At 45.6% G+C, this 17,895-nt stretch overlaps 1 protein-coding gene and 1 long non-coding RNA gene across 4 annotated transcripts in view; both read right to left on the reverse strand.

Moving 5' to 3' along the window:
- Positions 1-1,045: 1,045 nt before the first annotated feature.
- The window catches only part of LOC138854587 (sodium/potassium/calcium exchanger Nckx30C-like), a 472,208-nt gene continuing 455,358 nt past the window's right edge, over positions 1,046-17,895 (reverse strand). The window contains exons 1-2 of one of the 3 annotated variants that reach the window (XM_070098629.1): positions 4,104-4,179; positions 1,046-2,398 (exon numbers count right to left, since the gene is read on the reverse strand). In XM_070098629.1, coding sequence (XP_069954730.1) covers positions 1,353-2,327 — 975 coding nt within the window. In that variant the 5' untranslated portion in view covers positions 2,328-2,398; positions 4,104-4,179 and the 3' untranslated portion in view covers positions 1,046-1,352. Of the gene's footprint in view, positions 2,399-4,103; positions 4,180-17,895 lie in introns of those variants that run through there. The other 2 variants (XM_070098628.1, XM_070098627.1) reach the window with 2 other exon arrangements.
- Positions 4,467-4,918, reverse strand: LOC138854571 (uncharacterized). Its single transcript, XR_011393755.1, has 2 exons — positions 4,765-4,918; positions 4,467-4,571 (listed from the first exon to the last, which is right to left on the reverse strand). It is a non-coding gene; the product is annotated as an uncharacterized lncRNA (long non-coding RNA).

The raw sequence follows: 17,895 nt of genomic DNA on the forward strand, positions 1-17,895 counted from the left end.
TTTACGCAAGTAAATTGAAATATATATAAATATAATTTTTACTATGGTCAGGTTCTCAGTATGTCTCACTATAAACATTTGGCAGCCCATTAACTAACATGTAATAACAGATGTATTTATCTTTTTTGAGGATTTATGGACATATTTTGAGTGGTTTTACAAAAACTGTCCAAGAGTTCTCATACCTGTATCAGACAGGAAGATACAGCGGGAATTACAAAACCTTATTAACACTCTGTTGCCTGATCATTATTGTCAGTGGTAGTGTATCAGTAACACTCCTTGACAGGGACGGTCCTTGACAGGGACAGTCCTTGACAGGGACAGTCCTTGAGAGGGACGGTCCTTGACAGGGACAGTCCTTGAGAGGGACAGTCCTTGAGAGGGACGGTCCTTGACAGGGGCAGTCCTTGAGCGGAACGGTCCTTGACAGGGGCAGTCCTTGAGAGGGACGGTCCTTGACAGGGGCAGTTCTTGAGAGGGACGGTCCTTGACAGGGGCAGTCCTTGAGAGGGACGGTCCTTGACAGGGGCAGTCCTTGAGAGGGACGGTCCTTGACAGGGGCAGTCCTTGAGAGGGACGGTCCTTGACAGGGGCAGTCCTTGAGAGGGACGGTCCTTGACAGGGGCAGTCCTTGACAGGGGCAGTCCTTGACAGGGGCAGTCCTTGACAGGGGCAGTCCTTGACAGGGACAGTCCTTGACAGGGACAGTCCTTGACAGGGACAGTCCTTGACAGGGACAGTCCTCGAAAGGGACAGTCCTCGACAGGGACAGTCCTCGACAGGGACAATCCTCGACAGGGACAATCCTCGACAGGGACAATCCTCGACAGGAACAGTCCTCGACAGGAACAGTCCTCGACAGGAACAGTCCTCGACAGGAACAGTCCTCGACAGAAACAGTCCTCGACAGGAACAGTCCTCGACAGGAACAGTCCTCGACAGGAACAGTCCTCGACAGGAACAGTCCTCGACAGGAACAGTCCTCGACAGGAACAGTCCTTGACAGGAACAGTCCCTGACAGTCTCTGGTAATGAAAAACGATGAAAAAAAAAAGTAGGGAATTAGACCAATCATGGATTCTTCAATGTGCTGTCGTAGTCACAGTAACTAATCATCAGTGAAAAAGTGGAAAAGCCTTGTGTAAAGTAACATCTGTTCAGCAATGGTTGTACTCTATGTAAGATATGTAAATATTCTGTTTATGTTGTGGAAATAAATAGGTGTTTTCTTGCATTCATCCAAGGAATTTTTTTTACTTCTTAAACCTAGCACACAAAGCAAGAACTTTATAAACGGTCAGTTAGCATGTTGGTACTAAGCCTGGGGTTATGAGCATTAAAGGGTGGAGTTATCTGTGTGAAAGATGAGAGGGTAGCAAGGTCTGGCAGCAAGGTCTGACAGCAAGGTCTGACAGCAAGGTCTGGCAGCAAGGTACACGGCACGGTGAGGGGAGACTACTCACGTTTGGCACTAGTTGGTCCGTTGAACACACACGAGTCACCTTGTTCCTGTTGAGGTGTTTCTTGACGAAGCGCTCTATGCCCGCGTTGAACTTCATGAAGGAACAGTAGGCGATGTACATGAGGAACAAGATGAGCGCTTCATACCAGTACACTTTGTTGTCTTTGAAGAACGAGACGAGCAGCAAGAGTGCCGTACTGTAGAAGGTCACGTCACGGAACAGCGGCCACCACGTCAGGTCCAACACAGTCTTGGAAAATAGCACACACATGCCGATCACAAAGAGAATGTTAAACACAGCCGAGCCGACGATAGTACCGATACCCACGTCGTCGAAACTGATGAAGACTCCGATGACGGAAGTGAAGAGCTCTGGGGCTGAGCCACCAGCAGCCATGAAGGTAGCCCCGGCTACATCTTCTGAGATTTGAAGTTTTTCGATGATTACGTCCAGTGCGGGGACGAAGAACTCATCACAAACGATGGCCAGTGCCACAAACATGTAGATCATGCCAGTCAAGTGTAGCACAATGGCTCCCTGCTTCCGCTGCTCTGGAGTAAAGAGATCCGGAGGGAAAAGAGGGTCTGCCACTGTCGTTTTTTTCGTCTCATTGCTGTATTCCGTTGATGTTAGGAAATCCTCTTCAAAATACTCTGTGGTGGACTCCTGCAGGAGGGTTCTTGATCCTCGCATCACCCGTAGCGAGGACCTCTGGCCAGGGAAAGACTGGGAGGGCGCATCTTGGAATAAGATGGCCGATCCCACGAAGAGGAATGTAAATGCTGTGACCGCCACCAGTTGTGGCAGGCCATACCAGCGGCGGCGGCGGCGGATGGAGGCGTTGCGGGGAAGTGATGTCATGTCTGTGGAGGCGGCAGTCAGTGCAGGAGACGAGGGTTCGACCCCCGGGAGCCCTCTCCGACCATCTCGTCCTGCAACAAAATGAAAATTGTTACCACACTAGCAAGTTACCACTGATATTAAGTACTGTTACCGTCTTGTGTTATTGTGTTGTTTTATTGTGTTGTGTTCTTATGAGTTATGAAGAGTTATTGTCTTCTGAAGTTATTGTCTTCTCAAGTTTCTTTTCTTCGCAGGAAAAAAAGAAAACTGTAGCTTAGAATGAGTCTTAACGAGTCACAAAATCGCGATTTTTCAGTATTTCTTGGTTTTATTTTCACTTTTTTTTTATTTTATTTAAAGTTATTTGTAATGCTATAAGATTTGAAGTAAAAAACCTTATCACATTCATCATTAAAATATGGAAATCGGCACGTATACAGGCCAAAATCCTTCGCCCTCCCCCCCAAAAATCAGATTAAGATACACCAGTGTTTGAATTTGAAGCCGATAGAACGAGGCATTATCCAGTTAATGCAGATTTTTTTTTTAATAAAAGTGGAAAAATAAAACATTCGCGGATCCTGGCGAATTCCAAACTATCTATTGGTACATTCCACCATAGACAATAGTTTGAAGCTGATCAGAAGAAGTATTTCCTAGTTAATGTTTGTAATCCAACGATTCCACATTTTAACTATTATAAAATTGTTAAATTTGTAGTTACTCAGACTAATGTTTTGGAAACTTGATAAATTTAATCAGATGAATCATCCCTTAAAGATTGATGCCGTACTAAACAGGAATATTTTATTTTATTTTGACTCACCAGCGAGAGTTTGAGAAAAGACAGAAAATGGGAGAAAAATCAGACAACCCTCATCCAGGTCACTCAGACAATACATGTGTATAACTTGTTCTGGCAGCCTTAGATTTCTTTTTTGTATTAGCGGATTGAGTTTTGGATTCTGACTTATTTAGAATTTCCAAAAAGGTAGTAATGGTAGAGTTTTGGGAAATGTTTGCATAAACCATACCAGGGAAGGGGCTCGAACCCGCGGTAGAGTGTCTTAAAGCTCATGTTTGTCAGTCTGTGAGGCTACTTGTGACAGTCTGTCAGCCTGCTTAAGTCTGTCTGTTAGCCTGCTTGTCAGTATGTCAGCCTACGTGTGCCTGTCTGTCAGCCTGCATATATCTACCAGTATGTCTATTAGTTTTTTTCTGTATGTATCACTCGGCCCTGCCTGTCAGGCTGTTTCTCATTTTATACATCAGCTTGTCTGTCAAACTGTATGTCAACCTGTATGTCAACTTGCACGTCAATCAGTATGTCAGCCTGTCTGTCAGCTTAACTCTCAGCATATTTGACAGTTTGTGAGCCTGTGTGTCACACCTGTCTGTGTCAGCCTACCATGACATCCTGTCTTTCAACCTGTCTGTCATCCTGCTCGCGTCTGTCACTTTCTCTCACCCTGTGTGTTACCGTCTGTCACCTCCTTCATTTGCACTTATCTTTCAGACTTCCTACACGACACTTAACGACACTTCACTGTTTCAGGAACTGCGTACAAAGGGAATTTTCCGACACTTTCTACCGAAGCATCATTTCAGACGTCAGTCCTTCACATGGTCTTTCTGCAGGCACTTCTTTTTTTAAAAATCATGTCAGCTGTCACTTCAGATACTGTCTAGCACTTTCACTTTCCTATACTTCCCTTTGGCTTCACCACTCATCGTCTCACTGTCACTTTCTCTTACAGTCCTGCGACCAAAGTGTCCTCCTGGAGAGTGACCTACCTGGTACTGGCCGAGTGTGTCTACTGGAAGAGGGTGGTTGAGGTACTGTCCTTACGGCAGTCACGGCACCACTGGCCCTCAGGGTGCCACTGGTCACTGTGCCACTCTCAGAGTTATTGATTACTTTCAATCGCTTTTCCAAGGTCGCCTGACACCCGCTGTTCCTACCTACTTCCCTGCCTTCCTGCCTACCTACTTCCCTGCTTTTTTACCTACCTACTCCCCTGCCTTCCTACCTACCTACTTCCTTGTCTTCCTACCTACCTATTTCCCTGCCTTCCTACTTCCCTGCCTTCCTACCTACCTACTTCCCTGCCTTCCTACCTACCTACTTCCCTGCCTTCCTACCTACCTACTTCCCTGCCTTGTGTCACTTTATACCTACTTCCCTGCCTTGTGTCACTTTATACCTACTTCCCTGCCTTCTACCAGTACCTACCTACTCTCCTGCCTTGTGTCACTTTATACCTACTTCCCTGCCTTCTACCAGTACCTACCTACTCTCCTGCCTTTCTACCTACTTCCCTGCTTTTTTACCTACCTACTCCCCTGCCTTCCTACCTACCTACTTCCTTGTCTTCCTACCTACCTATTTCCCTGCCTTCCTACTTCCCTGCCTTCTACCAGTACCTACCTACTTCCCTGCCTTGTGTCACTATACCTACTTCCCTGCCTTCTACCAGTACCTACTTACTCTCCTGCCTTGTGTCACTTTATACCTACTTCCCTGCCTTCTACCAGTACCTACTTACTCTCCTGCCTTGTGTCACTTTATACCTACTTCCCTGCCTTCTACCAGTACCTACCTACTCTCCTGCCTTCCTACCTACCTACTTCCTTGTCTTCCTACCTACCTATTTCCCTGCCTTCCTACTTCCCTGCCTTCCTACCTACCTACTTCCCTGCCTTCCTACCTACCTACTTCCCTGCCTTCCTACCTACCTACTTCCCTGCCTTCCTACCTACCTACTTCCCTGCCTTCCTACCTACCTACTTCCCTGCCTTCCTACCTACCTACTTCCCTGCCTTTCTACCTACTTCCATGCCTTCTTTCCTATTTCCCTACCTTCTTACCTACCTATTTCCCTACCTTCTTACATGTCTTCCTCAATACCTACTTCCCTGACTTCTTCCATACCTACTTCCCTGCCTTCCTCCCTACCTACTTCCCTATCTTCCTACCTACTTCCCTACCTTCGTCCCTGCTTACTTTTCTACCTTCCTCCCTCTCTACTTCCCTGCCTTCCCCCCTACCTACTTCCCTGCCTTTCTACCTAATTCCATGCCTTCTTCCCTACCTATTTCCCTACCTTCTTACCTACTTTCATGTCTTCCTCAATACCTACTTCCCTGACTTCGTCCATACCTACTTTCCTGCCTTCCTCCCTACCTACTTCCCTGCCTTCCTCCCTACCTAGTCCCCTGCATTATTTCCCTTATTCTTCCCTGTCTTCCCAGTCTGCTACCCTCTTTCCTACCTACTTCCCCACCTTTCTACCTCCGTACTTTCCTACCTTCTTCCCTCCCTACTTTCATATCTTCCTCCCTACCTATTTCCCCTGACATCCTCCCAACTACTTTTCTGTGTGTGTGTGAGAGAGAGAGAGAGAGAGAGAGAGAGAGAGAGAGAGAGAGAGAGAGAGAGAGAGAGAGAGAGAGAGAGAGAGAGAGAGAGAGAGAGAGAGAGAGAGAGAGAGAGAGAGAGAGAGAGACATATGCATCTTTAGGTTATGTTTATCGAATAAGACTTACGTTTATCTTGTCGGTATAGTATATCATTCACCATTTAAATATATCTCTCCCTCTCTCTCTCTCTCTCTCAACACCATGGTATCTTGGTACGGGGAAAGTTTCCTGCAACTCCATTGCTAAAAAAAAAAAAAATATTTAACATGGGCGATTTCTACCAGTGGGCCCCGCTCACCTGTGGCGCCATCTCCAGTTGCCTCATCTTACTACTGCTCCAGTATATAAGCACTGGTGGCACGCCTGTGTTTCAGGCTTGAGGGACTGACCATCACCTATCAAGAACGAGGGACTGATCCCGTCAAAACTACTTGTACTGTCTCCTTGGTTGTATTCGCCTGAAGAAGACTGCTGGGCAGGCGGAACGTTTCGGCCAGAAAAATACCCAAGACTTACACATGTGTCTTATTATTTGGTCGGTACTGAATAATGCCTTAAATAACATAATTGAAAATTTTAGATAATACATAATTTTTATGAAAAAAAAAATGATGGTATGATAATGGAGTAGATAAGAAGGTGAGGACGAGGGTGATGAAAATGGTACTGGATAACGTTGATAAAGATACTGATGATAGTGATGACAATCAAAGCAACACTTGAAAGGAAAGCAAACGAAGCAAAAATAATACAGGGAAAACTATATTGCCAAGGAAAACGCAGGAGAGAAAGAGGAGAAAGAGAGAAGATAAGAGGAAGAAGTGCAGCAGCTTCCATGGACCTGACACACACACACACACACACACACACACACACACACACACACACACACACACACACACACACACACACACACACCAAGGCTCTCGCTCCCCCAACCCCAATATACTTGCATGACCACAATGATAGAAAAGAAACTAAAGGTTTGGTACACAAACGCGGATGGAATAACGAATAAACATGAGGAGTGGAATGAAAGAATCAGTGAAAAATCCCCAGACATCATAGCAGTCACAGAAACAAAACTCGCTGAGACAATAACAGACACAATCTTCCCAACAGGATATCAGATCCTGAGGAAAGATAGAAGGAGTAGAGGGGGAGGAGGGGTTGCACTGCTCATAAAACACCAATGGGGATTTGAGGAAATGGAAGGCATGGACATGATTGGAGAAAGAGACTACATTGTAGGTACAATTCAGTCCGGAGAACATAAAGTAGTCATTGGAGTGATGTATAACCCACCACAGAACTGCAGGAGGCCAAGAGAGGAGTACGAAGAAAACAACAGGGTGATGGTGGACACACTGGCTGAGGTGGCAAGAAGAGCTCACTCGAGCAGAGCAAAGTTACTGGTAATGGGCGATTTCAACCACAGGGAGATCGACTGGGAAAACCTGGAGCCACATGGGGGTCCCGAAACATGGAGAGCCAAGATGATGGATGTGGTACTTGAAAACCTCATGCATCAACATGTCAGGGACACAACCAGAGAGAGAGGGGAGGATGAGCCAGCAAGACTGGATCTTGTGTTCACCCTGAGCAGTTCAGACATCGAGGACATCACTTACGAGAGGCCCCTTGGAGCTAGCGATCATGTGGTTCTGAGTTTTGACTATATAGTAGAGTTACAAGTGGAGAAGGTAACAGGAACTGAAGGGGACAGGCCAAACTATAAAAGGGGGGACTACACAGGTATGAGAAACTTCCTGCAGGAGGTTCAGTGGGACAGAGAAATGGTAGGAAAATCAGTAGACGAGATGATGGAATATGTGGCAACAAAGTGCAAGGAGGCAGAGGAAAGTTTTGTTCCCAAGGGAAACAGAAATAATAGGAAGACCAAAACGAGTCCTTGGTTTACCCGAAGGTGTAGGGAGGCAAAAACTAAGTGCAACAGAGAATGGAAAAGGTACAGGAGGCATAGGACCCAGGAAAACAAGGAGATTAGTAGAAGAGCCAGAAACGAGTATGCGCAGATAAGGAGGGAGGCCCAGCGACAGTATGAAAACGACATAGCATCGAAAGTCAAATCTGACCCGAAACTGCTGTATAGCCACATTAGGAGGAAGACAACAGTCAAGGACCAGGTGATAAGGCTGAGGAAAGAAGGTGGAGAACTCACAAGAAACGATCAAGAGGTATGTGAGGAGCTCAACACGAGATTTAAGGAAGTATTTACAGTAGAGACAGGAAGGACTCTGGGGGGACAGACCAGATGGGGACACCAACAAGGAATACACCAACAAGTGTTGGACGACATACATACAGATGAGGAGGAGGTGAAGAAACTGCTAAGGGACATCGATACCTCAAAGGCAATGGGACCGGACAACATCTCTCCATGGGTCCTTAGAGAGGGAGCAGATATGTTGTGCGCACCACTTACCACAATCTTCAACACATCCCTGGAAACTGGGCAACTACCTGAGGTATGGAAGACGGCAAATGTAGTTCCCATTTTCAAAAAAGGAGACAGAAAAGAGGCACTAAACTATAGACCTGTGTCATTGACGTGTATAGTATGCAAAATTATGGAGAAGATTATCAGGAGGAGAGTGGTGGAGCACCTGGAACGGAACAGGAGTATAAATGCCAACCAGCACGGATTCACGGAAGGCAAATCCTGTGTCACAAACCTTCTGGAGTTTTATGATAAAATAACAGAAGTAAGACAAGAGAGAGAGGGGTGGGTTGATTGCATTTTCTTGGACTGCAAGAAGGCCTTTGACACAGTTCCTCACAAGAGATTAGTGCAGAAGCTAGAGCATCAGGCGCATATAACAGGAAGGGCACTGCAATGGATCAGAGAATACCTGACAGGGAGGCAACAACGAGTCATGGTACGTAATGATGTATCACAGTGGGCACCTGTGACGAGCGGGGTCCCACAGGGGTCGGTCCTAGGACCAGTGCTATTTTTGGTATATGTGAACGACATGACGGAAGGGTTAGACTCAGAAGTGTCCCTGTTTGCAGATGATGTGAAGTTAATGAGGAGAATTAAATCTGATGAGGACCAGGCAGGACTTCAAAGAGACCTGGACAGACTGGACACCTGGTCCAGCAAATGGCTTCTCGAATTTAATCCTGCCAAATGCAAAGTCATGAAGATAGGGAAGGGCACAGAAAACCACAGACAGAGTATAGGCTAGGTGGCCAAAGACTGCAAACCTCACTCAAGGAGAAAGATCTTGGGGTGAGTATAACACCGAGCATGTCTCCGGAAGCACACATCAATCAGATAACTGCTGCAGCATATGGGCGCCTGGCAAACCTGAGAACAGCATTCCGACACCTTAGTAAGGAATCATTCAAGACACTGTACACCGTGTATGTCAGGCCCATACTGGAGTATGCAGCACCTGTTTGGAACCCGCACTTGATAAAGCACGTCAAGAAACTAGAGAAAGTACAAAGGTTTGCAACAAGGTTAGTTCCAGAGCTAAGGGGAATGTCCTATGAAGAAAGATTAAGGGAAATCGGCCTGACGACACTGGAGGACAGGAGGGTCAGAGGAGACATGATAACGACATATAAAATACTGCGTGGAATAGACAAGGTGGACAAGGACAGGATGTTCCAGGGAGGGGACACAGAAACAAGAGGCCACAATTGGAAGTTGAAGACACAAATGAGTCAGAGAGATAGTAGGAAGTATTTCTTCAGTCATAGAGTTGTAAGGCAGTGGAATAGCCTAGAAAATGACGTAGTGGAGGCAGGAACCATACACAGTTTTAAGACGAGGTTTGATAAAGCTCATGGAGCGGGGAGAGAGAGGGTCTAGTAGCAACCGGTGAAGAGGCGGGGCCAGGAGCTAGGACTCGACCCCTGCAACCACAAATAGGTGAGTACAAATAGGTGAGTACACACACACACACACACACGTAAACAACGTCATAAAGTCCACCAAGAGAACAAAGACCAGAAAGACACTAAAGTGAAGTGAGTTAAGATACGTTTGTATGGAAGACGTCAGAGATGTAGGGTGAGGGAAGGAAGAGGAGGAGAGAGGAAGGATAAGAGGGAAGAGGAGAGAGGAAGGATAAGAGGGAAGAGGAGAGAGGAAGGATAAGAGGGAAGAGGAGAGAGGAGGGATAAGAGGGAAGAGGAGAGAGGAGGGATAAGAGTGAAGAGGAGAGAGGAGGGATAAGAGGGAAGAGGAGAGAGGAGGGATAAGAGGGAAGAGGAGAAAGAACAATAGGGAAGAGGAGAGAGGAGGGATAATATGGAAGAAGAGAGAGGAGGGATAATGGGAAGAGAAAGATCAATAGAGAAGAGGGACACTTAGGGACGAAAGGGAGATGGAAGGGTGAAGAGAGAAAGCAAGAATGATGAAAGGAGGAGGAGGCCCAGTGTCGGAAGAAAAAGGAACTTGACAGACAGGACCACCTGTTTAGAGACCTGTTCTCAGAACAAACCAGCAGGATCTCTGAATTGGTGAACACTCTCACACGTCACCCACTCAGCTACTCCTATCCCAGCCCAGCAGGTGGTATTGTGCCTTATACAAGACCACAGACCTACATCCCTGCAGCTGCATCAGTACCCTACCTCTCTCAAGGGCAGGCACCTTACATGCCATACACACCCACCACCTCAAGCTGACCACATCATCATGAGGAGCCAGTCTATCAGCATCCTGTCGGCCAACATTAGAGGTTTCATTACTAATGTTGGAGAGCTCACACATAGTTTTGTGAACACTCGACGTCCCGACATGATAGCTGTTGTTGATTATTATTATTATTATGATCAAAAAGAAGCGCTAAGCCACAAGGGCTAAGCTGTTGTTGAAACATTTTTGGATGACAGGACTCCAGAAAATTTTGCAAGAATTGCTGGCTACACCTCATGGATAAGAAGAGACAGGCAAGGGCAAGGAGGAGGTGTTGCTGTGTGCTTCTCTAAAAGTGTTCATGCCCAGCACATTGATGTTGCCACCCCTACACATCTTGAAATGATGTTCTTCAATCTCTACATAAACACTAGTACCTCTGTACTAGCATGTGCAATGTACAGACCTCAGTGGCAACATGCAGATCCCATCAACTTCCTAATGGAAAATACTGACTCCCTTCTGCTACAACACAACTGTCAACATATCATAATTGTTGGTGACTTCAGCCAGCACCTTATACAGAGGGACTTTGATGACCTTCTTGCAGTGTTTGACATGAGAAACTTTGTTGATTTCCCTACTCACATCTCTGGCTCCTCCCTTGACCCAGTAGTGAGCGATCTGGCAGAAGGCATAGTCACTTGTCAACCCCTCGGCTATGTTGGATCGTCTGACCACAAGGCTGTTTTTTACGACACTAAAGATCCCAACAGAACGAGGTGAGGAGTCCACACGCACAACCTGGTTATGGGAAAGAGGTAATTGGCCAGCCCTTTGCTCTGAGCTCGCCACCACCGATTGAAATGCTCTTCTCCAAGGGGATGTTGACAACCAAGTGAAAGCCTTCACTGGACACATCCTTAATCTACAACAAGAACACATTCCTCACCGGCAATATGTGACGAAGCCTACAGACCAGCCTTGGTTTGGCTTTCGTTGTAGAGAGGCTGTCACTGCTAAGTACAAAGCATGGCGAAGGTATGAGAGACATCCTACCATCTATAACAGGAACTTGCACAGGCAAGCCTGTAGGCATATGGGTGACGTTCAAAAGTGGGCCATTGCTAAATGGGAGGTGGACACTAAAAGAAAGCTAGCATCAGGTAGGGTAGGCTCCAAAACCTGGTGGTCCCTGGTCAAGGACAGACAAGGTTATCTGCCTGATGAACTCATTCCACCTCTAAATCGACAGGATGGGACCACCTCTACTAGTAGTCAAGAGAAGGCGGACCTCTTTGCTGAACACTTTGCTACCAAAATGCAAGTTCCTGATCCAGCAAGGAACCCTCCTTGGCTAGCTGCAAGAACTGTGTCAAGACTGTCAGTGGTGACAATAAGGCAGGAGGAGGTGCATTTCCTTCTTAAATCGCTTGACCAAGAAAAGGCTGTGGGCCCAGACAAGTTGAGCCCAAGATTTCTGAGATGTGCAGACCAGCTAGCAGCACCTCTAACTCGCATCTTTCACCACTGCCTAGTACAGTGTAAATGGCCCTCTCTATGGAAAGAGGCAAATTTAGTCCCTGTTCACAAAAAGAAGAGCAGAGCAGAAATCAGCAACTACAGACCAGTGCCACTCCTGTCAATCACTGGTAAGATCCTTGAGACAATCTCAGGACAAATGGCAGTTTTTTGACTACCACTCACTACTTTGTGGTCGTCAATATGGCTTCAGGAAAGGTTACTCTGCTGCTGATCTGTTGTTAAACCTCTCCACTAAGTGGCACCAGTCACTGGATGAATCCAAAGTCAGCTGTGTGGTAGCACTGGACATTGCTGGCGCTTTCGACCGGGTGTGGCACCAGGGCCTCTTAGCAAAACTTCAAGCACTGGGAATTGCAGGCTCTACGCTATGTCTCCTCAGTGATTACCTTCATGGTAGATCTCTAAGGGTAGTTCTCAATGGAACGGAATCAGCAAGACATCCTATTGGGGCAAGTGTTCCACAAGGAAGCGTGCTGGGTCCATTGTTATGGAATGTCTACTTCAACGACCTTCTTCATCTCATCCCAGAATCACATGCATATGCAGACGACTGTACACTGACATTCACTTATCCAAGAGAAGAAATGCCAGCTGCTCTAAGCTACATCGATCACCAGCTGAGAGCTGTATCAGCTTAGGGAAATAGATGGCATGTAACATTTGCACCTGAGAAAACGCAAATGATGATCGTCTCTAGGCACCATGATGGTAATGCTGGTGCAGTAGTAAGGATGAATGGGAGGATGTTGGCACCTGGAGAAGAAGTTGATATCCTCGGGGTGAAATTCGACTCCAAACTAACCATGAAGAACCATGTTGTAAATCTTGCAAACAAGGCAGCCAGGAAGCTTACAGCACTTCGCCGTATCTCCCATCTGCTTGACAGTAGGGGTTGCAAGATCCTGTACGAGGCACAAGTACGCTCGCACCTTGAGTATGCTCCACTTTCTTGGTTTGCCTGCCCCCCCCTCTCATCTGCGACTGCTTGACAGAGTAGAGAACAGAGCAAGACGTCTCATCTCTCGCCTGGACCCATCCTGGATAGATCTGTCATTTCAGCAGAGCCTTCAACACAGGAGGGATGTGGGTGGCCTTACTGTTATGTACAAGGCCAATATTGTCAAAGTACCACACTTGGATCCACTTCGAGGACAGCGTGAAACAAGCTTTCATGCCACAAGACGGGCAGAAAGCAGCAACTTCACTCTGGCTGTACCCTTCTCCAGAACATCACTCCATCTGAGATCATATATACCCAGGATGACTCGAGTATGGAACACATTCGTACAGCATAATGATGTCAACTAGATAAAGTCAGTTGATCAAATGAAAATGCTGGGCCCCAGATGGCTCCAACTTCGTCCTGTTCTCTACTTATATGTGTCATAACAATAAAAATGCTTTCAAATGAGCTGATGTAGGTAACAGCTCTTAGCTTGCCAATAAAGTTATGAATCCTTAACCTGTAAATAGCTTGTCAATAAAGCTAGGGATCCTTAACCTTGTCAAACCCTGTGTAAAAAAGAAGAGAGGAATTATAAACGGGGAACAAGAACTAAAATTTGACAATGGGATTTGTAGCAAGGATGACAATACATTTACGGGAGAGGAAAGGTAGAAATAAGAAGGAATAAATGTGGAAAACTTTCTGCGAATGTTTGAAAGAACCTGGGAGGAGGCAAACATAATGACGGTGGATAGAGGTATAGGACGTTAAAGATGGTGTCCATGGGACTCATTGTTGTTTCTGACGTGTGGGTGAGTACGTGAGTACTCACCCACACGTCGCTAACACTTTCTTGAGAACATGCCATTTTTCCCCCTAGAATTTTCTAGACTAAAAGGGTGGGTCATGATGTGTTTCATGACTAATCGCTTCAGTCATTTTGAGGGTGGGTCATGATGTCATGTGAGGGTGGGTCATGATGAGGGTGGTTCATGAGGTGTGCGGGTGGGTCATGATGTGTGAGGGGGGGTCATGACGTGTGAGGGTGGGTCATGATGTGTGAGGGTGGGTCATGACGTGTGAGGGTGGGTCATGACGTGTGAGGGTGGGTCATGATGTGTGAGGGTGGGTCATGATGTGTGAGGGTGGGTCATGATGTGTGAGGGTGGGTCATGATGTGTGAGGGTGGGCCATGAAGTGTGAGGGTGGGCCATGAAGTGTGAGGGTGGGTCATGACGTGTGAGAACGGTGTGTCATGACGTGTGAGGGTGGGTCATGACGTGTGAGGGTGGGTCATGACGTGTGAGGGTGGGTCATGACGTGTGAGGGTGGGTCATGACGTGTGAGGGTGGGTCATGACGTGTGAGGGTGGGTCATGACGTGTGAGGGTGGGTCATGACGACTAAGGATGGGTCATGACATGTGAGGGTGGGTCCGGACGAGTAATGGTGGGTCGGTGGGCACGGTAATGAGCTAAATCATTAGTGTCACTCATAACCATAAGAAAAAAAATCCGTCATTACCTCCGCAGGCAAAAAAAAAAATCGGAAAGTATGAAAGATAACATATCGGAACATTGGTCACCACTGCGTAGAACAAAGGTGACGATAAGGATCAACTGGATAAGGAACGATTGGACGAAAAAAAATATGGAACGTCTAGATTAGAAACGATTGGAAAATGAGCGCCTGGATTAGGAATGATTCAAATAGGAATGACTGGATTAGGAACGACTGGATTAGGAATGATTCAAATAAGAATGACTGGATTAGGAACGACTGGAAAATGAACGACTTGATTAGGAACGATTGAAAAATGAAAGATTGGAAAATGAACGGCTGGATTAGGAACGATTGTAATATGAACGATTGAAAGTGAACGACTGGATTAAGAAAGATTTAAAAATGAACGACTGGAAAATGAACGACTGGATAATGCACTGCAGAATAAGGAAAACAGGATGAGGAGCATCTGGATGAGACACAGCTAAAGAATAAGAAACAAATGGATAAGGAAATGTTACGAGGAAGTATTTCATGTAACACTAGAAAATTATTCCAAATAGTTGAGGAAGGAATCACCCCAAGTAACTGACCTGTAATTAAGATCGCCACTTTCTTGCAACAAGATATTGGAACAATGTCTGGTCTAGTTAATTTTTTAGAAAATCAGTTTAGTGATAATAGTTTAATTTTAACTAGGAAATAAACATCGAACAAATACAAATTATTATTATTATAATCAAGGGGAAGCGCTAAACCCGGAGGATTATACAGCGCCTGGGAGGGGGAGGGGATGTGGAAGGCATTCAGGCTTAATTCGGGGAACTGGAGCACAGATCCAATTCCTTAAATCAAGAGCCCCTCACCAACATCAAGGAACCTTCCTTGAGGGGATGAATTTACATAGAATTTATAAGTACATGGTAATTTCAATGGAAGTAACACATACATATAAGGACGGATCTTACGATATAGTCAAACAATGATCCTAAATCTCAAACTCAAATTAAGAGTTAGCATAACACTGTCACTTCTAAGTCAGGATCAATGAAATGAAAGTAGTGACCATAACTTTCTATAGAATACCGAATCTAAGGTCAACAGATTATTACAATCTACGTCTTAACGTAGTTGTACTCAGAAATAAGATCTATGTTCTATATTTAAGGAAATAGACATACACCTTAAGATACAGCGTAAATGACCAAGTCTATTAATAACTCTGTTTTTCCAGCAATACACAGAGTAAACCAGGAGTCACCAATGACACCCTTTGTTAAAGAAACCTGAAACTTGACCAGACAATCAGGGGAGAGAGAGGTATGTTTACTGTGCTTAGGGCTGGACAAGACTCCCTGAATCCAAGTCTTTAGCCTCAGGTCGGATCACGTGATTCAGTCAGCAGTAGACAAGACCCTAAACCAACTAACAGTAGTTGGCATGATTGTTTCCCACCGTCAGTAGTTTGTTCTCATTTAACAAAAGAAACACATCCTACCTATTTACCTAGCTAATAATAATAATAACAATAATAATAATAATAATAATAATAATAATAATAATAACTGATGAGACATAATAATATAAAGGCAAACACTTCATTTTAGCTATTAATAAGATATTGGCGATATAATATTAAGTATTTAAACACAACATTGGGCACATACAGGAAAGAATAAATAAGGAAGAAACCGGAGAAGACACAAGAAGAGGAACTGGCATTTGTACAGCAGAAAGAAGGCGAAAACATGGAGAGGTAATCGACCTTAAGTAACCCGTACCGAGGGGCCATAATAACATGGCCCTCATACACTACTTTGTTCATAGTTGATGATCTATATGGAATTTGTGGACTTCTTTTACCTATGTGTGTGCATGTGTGTGTGTATGTGTGTGTGTGTATGGGTGTGTGTGTGTGTGTGTGTGTGTGTGTGTGTGTGTGTGTGTGTGTGTTAATGGTTGGATATCTTATGGCATACATTTCTCTTAATTCACCTATGCTTCTTTTCTGACTCCTGTGTGCAATTTGTTTTTCCCTCGCCTCGGGATGATGGAGATAACGTCATAAAAATTCCATTTATTCTTTGTATGGGATAGGCTGTCCTCTGAGAAGGCAGTTCCCAAGTGATGGTAACTCCAGCTGTACTTTAAGGGAACTTTTGAAGCTCTCTATCTCTCTCTCTTTCTCGCACACACACACAGACAGACAGGCAGACAGAGAGACAGACAGGCAGACAGACAGACAGACAGACAGACACACACACACACACACACACACACACACACGTACTCATATAAAACAGGCCTAGTGTCTAATCGACATGTGCCTAGGACAAAATGGTAACACACACACACACACACACACACACACACACACACGTACTCATATAAAACAGGCCTAGTGTCTAATCGACATGTGCCTAGGACAAAATGGACAAAATGGTAACACACACACACACACACACACACACACACACACACACACACACACACACACACACACACACACACACAGGATGTTCCAGAGAGGGGACACAGAAACAAGGGGTCACAATTGGAAGTTGAAGACTCAAATGAGTCAAAGGGATATTAGTAAAAAATTCTTCAGTTAAGGAGTAGTCAGGAAGTGGATTAGCCTAGCAAGTGAGGTAGTGGAGGCAGGAACCATACATAGCTTTAAAATGAGGTATGATAAAGCTCATGGAGCAGGGAGAGAGAGGACCTAGTAGCACTCAGTGAAGAGGCGGGGCCAGGAGCTGAGTTTCGACCCCTGCAACCACATTAGGTGAGTACACGCATGCATGTACGCACACACACACACACATACACACACACACACACACACACACACACACACACACACACACACACATACACATACAAATATACACACACCATACACACATACAAACATGCACACACACTCATACTCACACTCTCACTGTCTCACTCTCCCACTCTCCCTCTCACTCTCTAGCTCTCTCGCTCTCCTCCTCTTCCTCCATTCTCTCTCTCCTTCTTTCCTGCCCCTTTGCCTTTTCCCTCTTCCTTTCCCTTCATCTCTCTCTCTCTCTATCATTTCTCTTCCTCTCCCTTCCCCCATTCCCCCTCTCTCGCTTTTCCTTCCTCCCTCTCCCCCTTCACCTCTTTCTCTCCCTCTACCCCCCTTCCCACTCTCTGTCCACCTCCCCATCACTCTGTCTCCTCGCTCCCTCTCCCCCACACACATTACAACACATAACTCAGTAAAAAAATGGTGGCTTAGAGGGGAAGTCGAAGGCTCAGGGGATCAGAGAATGATGGCCCTGGTAAGGAAGAATAGATGTAAGAGCAATGTAAAAGGATGGAGCAAGAGTGGGAGAACAAACTAGGTGAGTTTTCTGTGAAAATGAAGAGGATGGAGGCAGAGAAGAAGAAATGGGAGTTGCAAGCAGAAGCTGCAGAAACCAGGATTCGGGCCCTAGAATCTGAGGTAAATAGGCTGAAGCGAGTTACAGGGCTATTGCCCAGAGGAGACATGGCATCTGAAGCAGGTATGCCCCTACTGAACAAGGTGCC

Source organism: Cherax quadricarinatus, chromosome 63 (assembly GCF_038502225.1).
Source record: "Cherax quadricarinatus isolate ZL_2023a chromosome 63, ASM3850222v1, whole genome shotgun sequence".
NCBI classification, from domain to species: Eukaryota; Metazoa; Arthropoda; class Malacostraca; order Decapoda; family Parastacidae; genus Cherax; species Cherax quadricarinatus.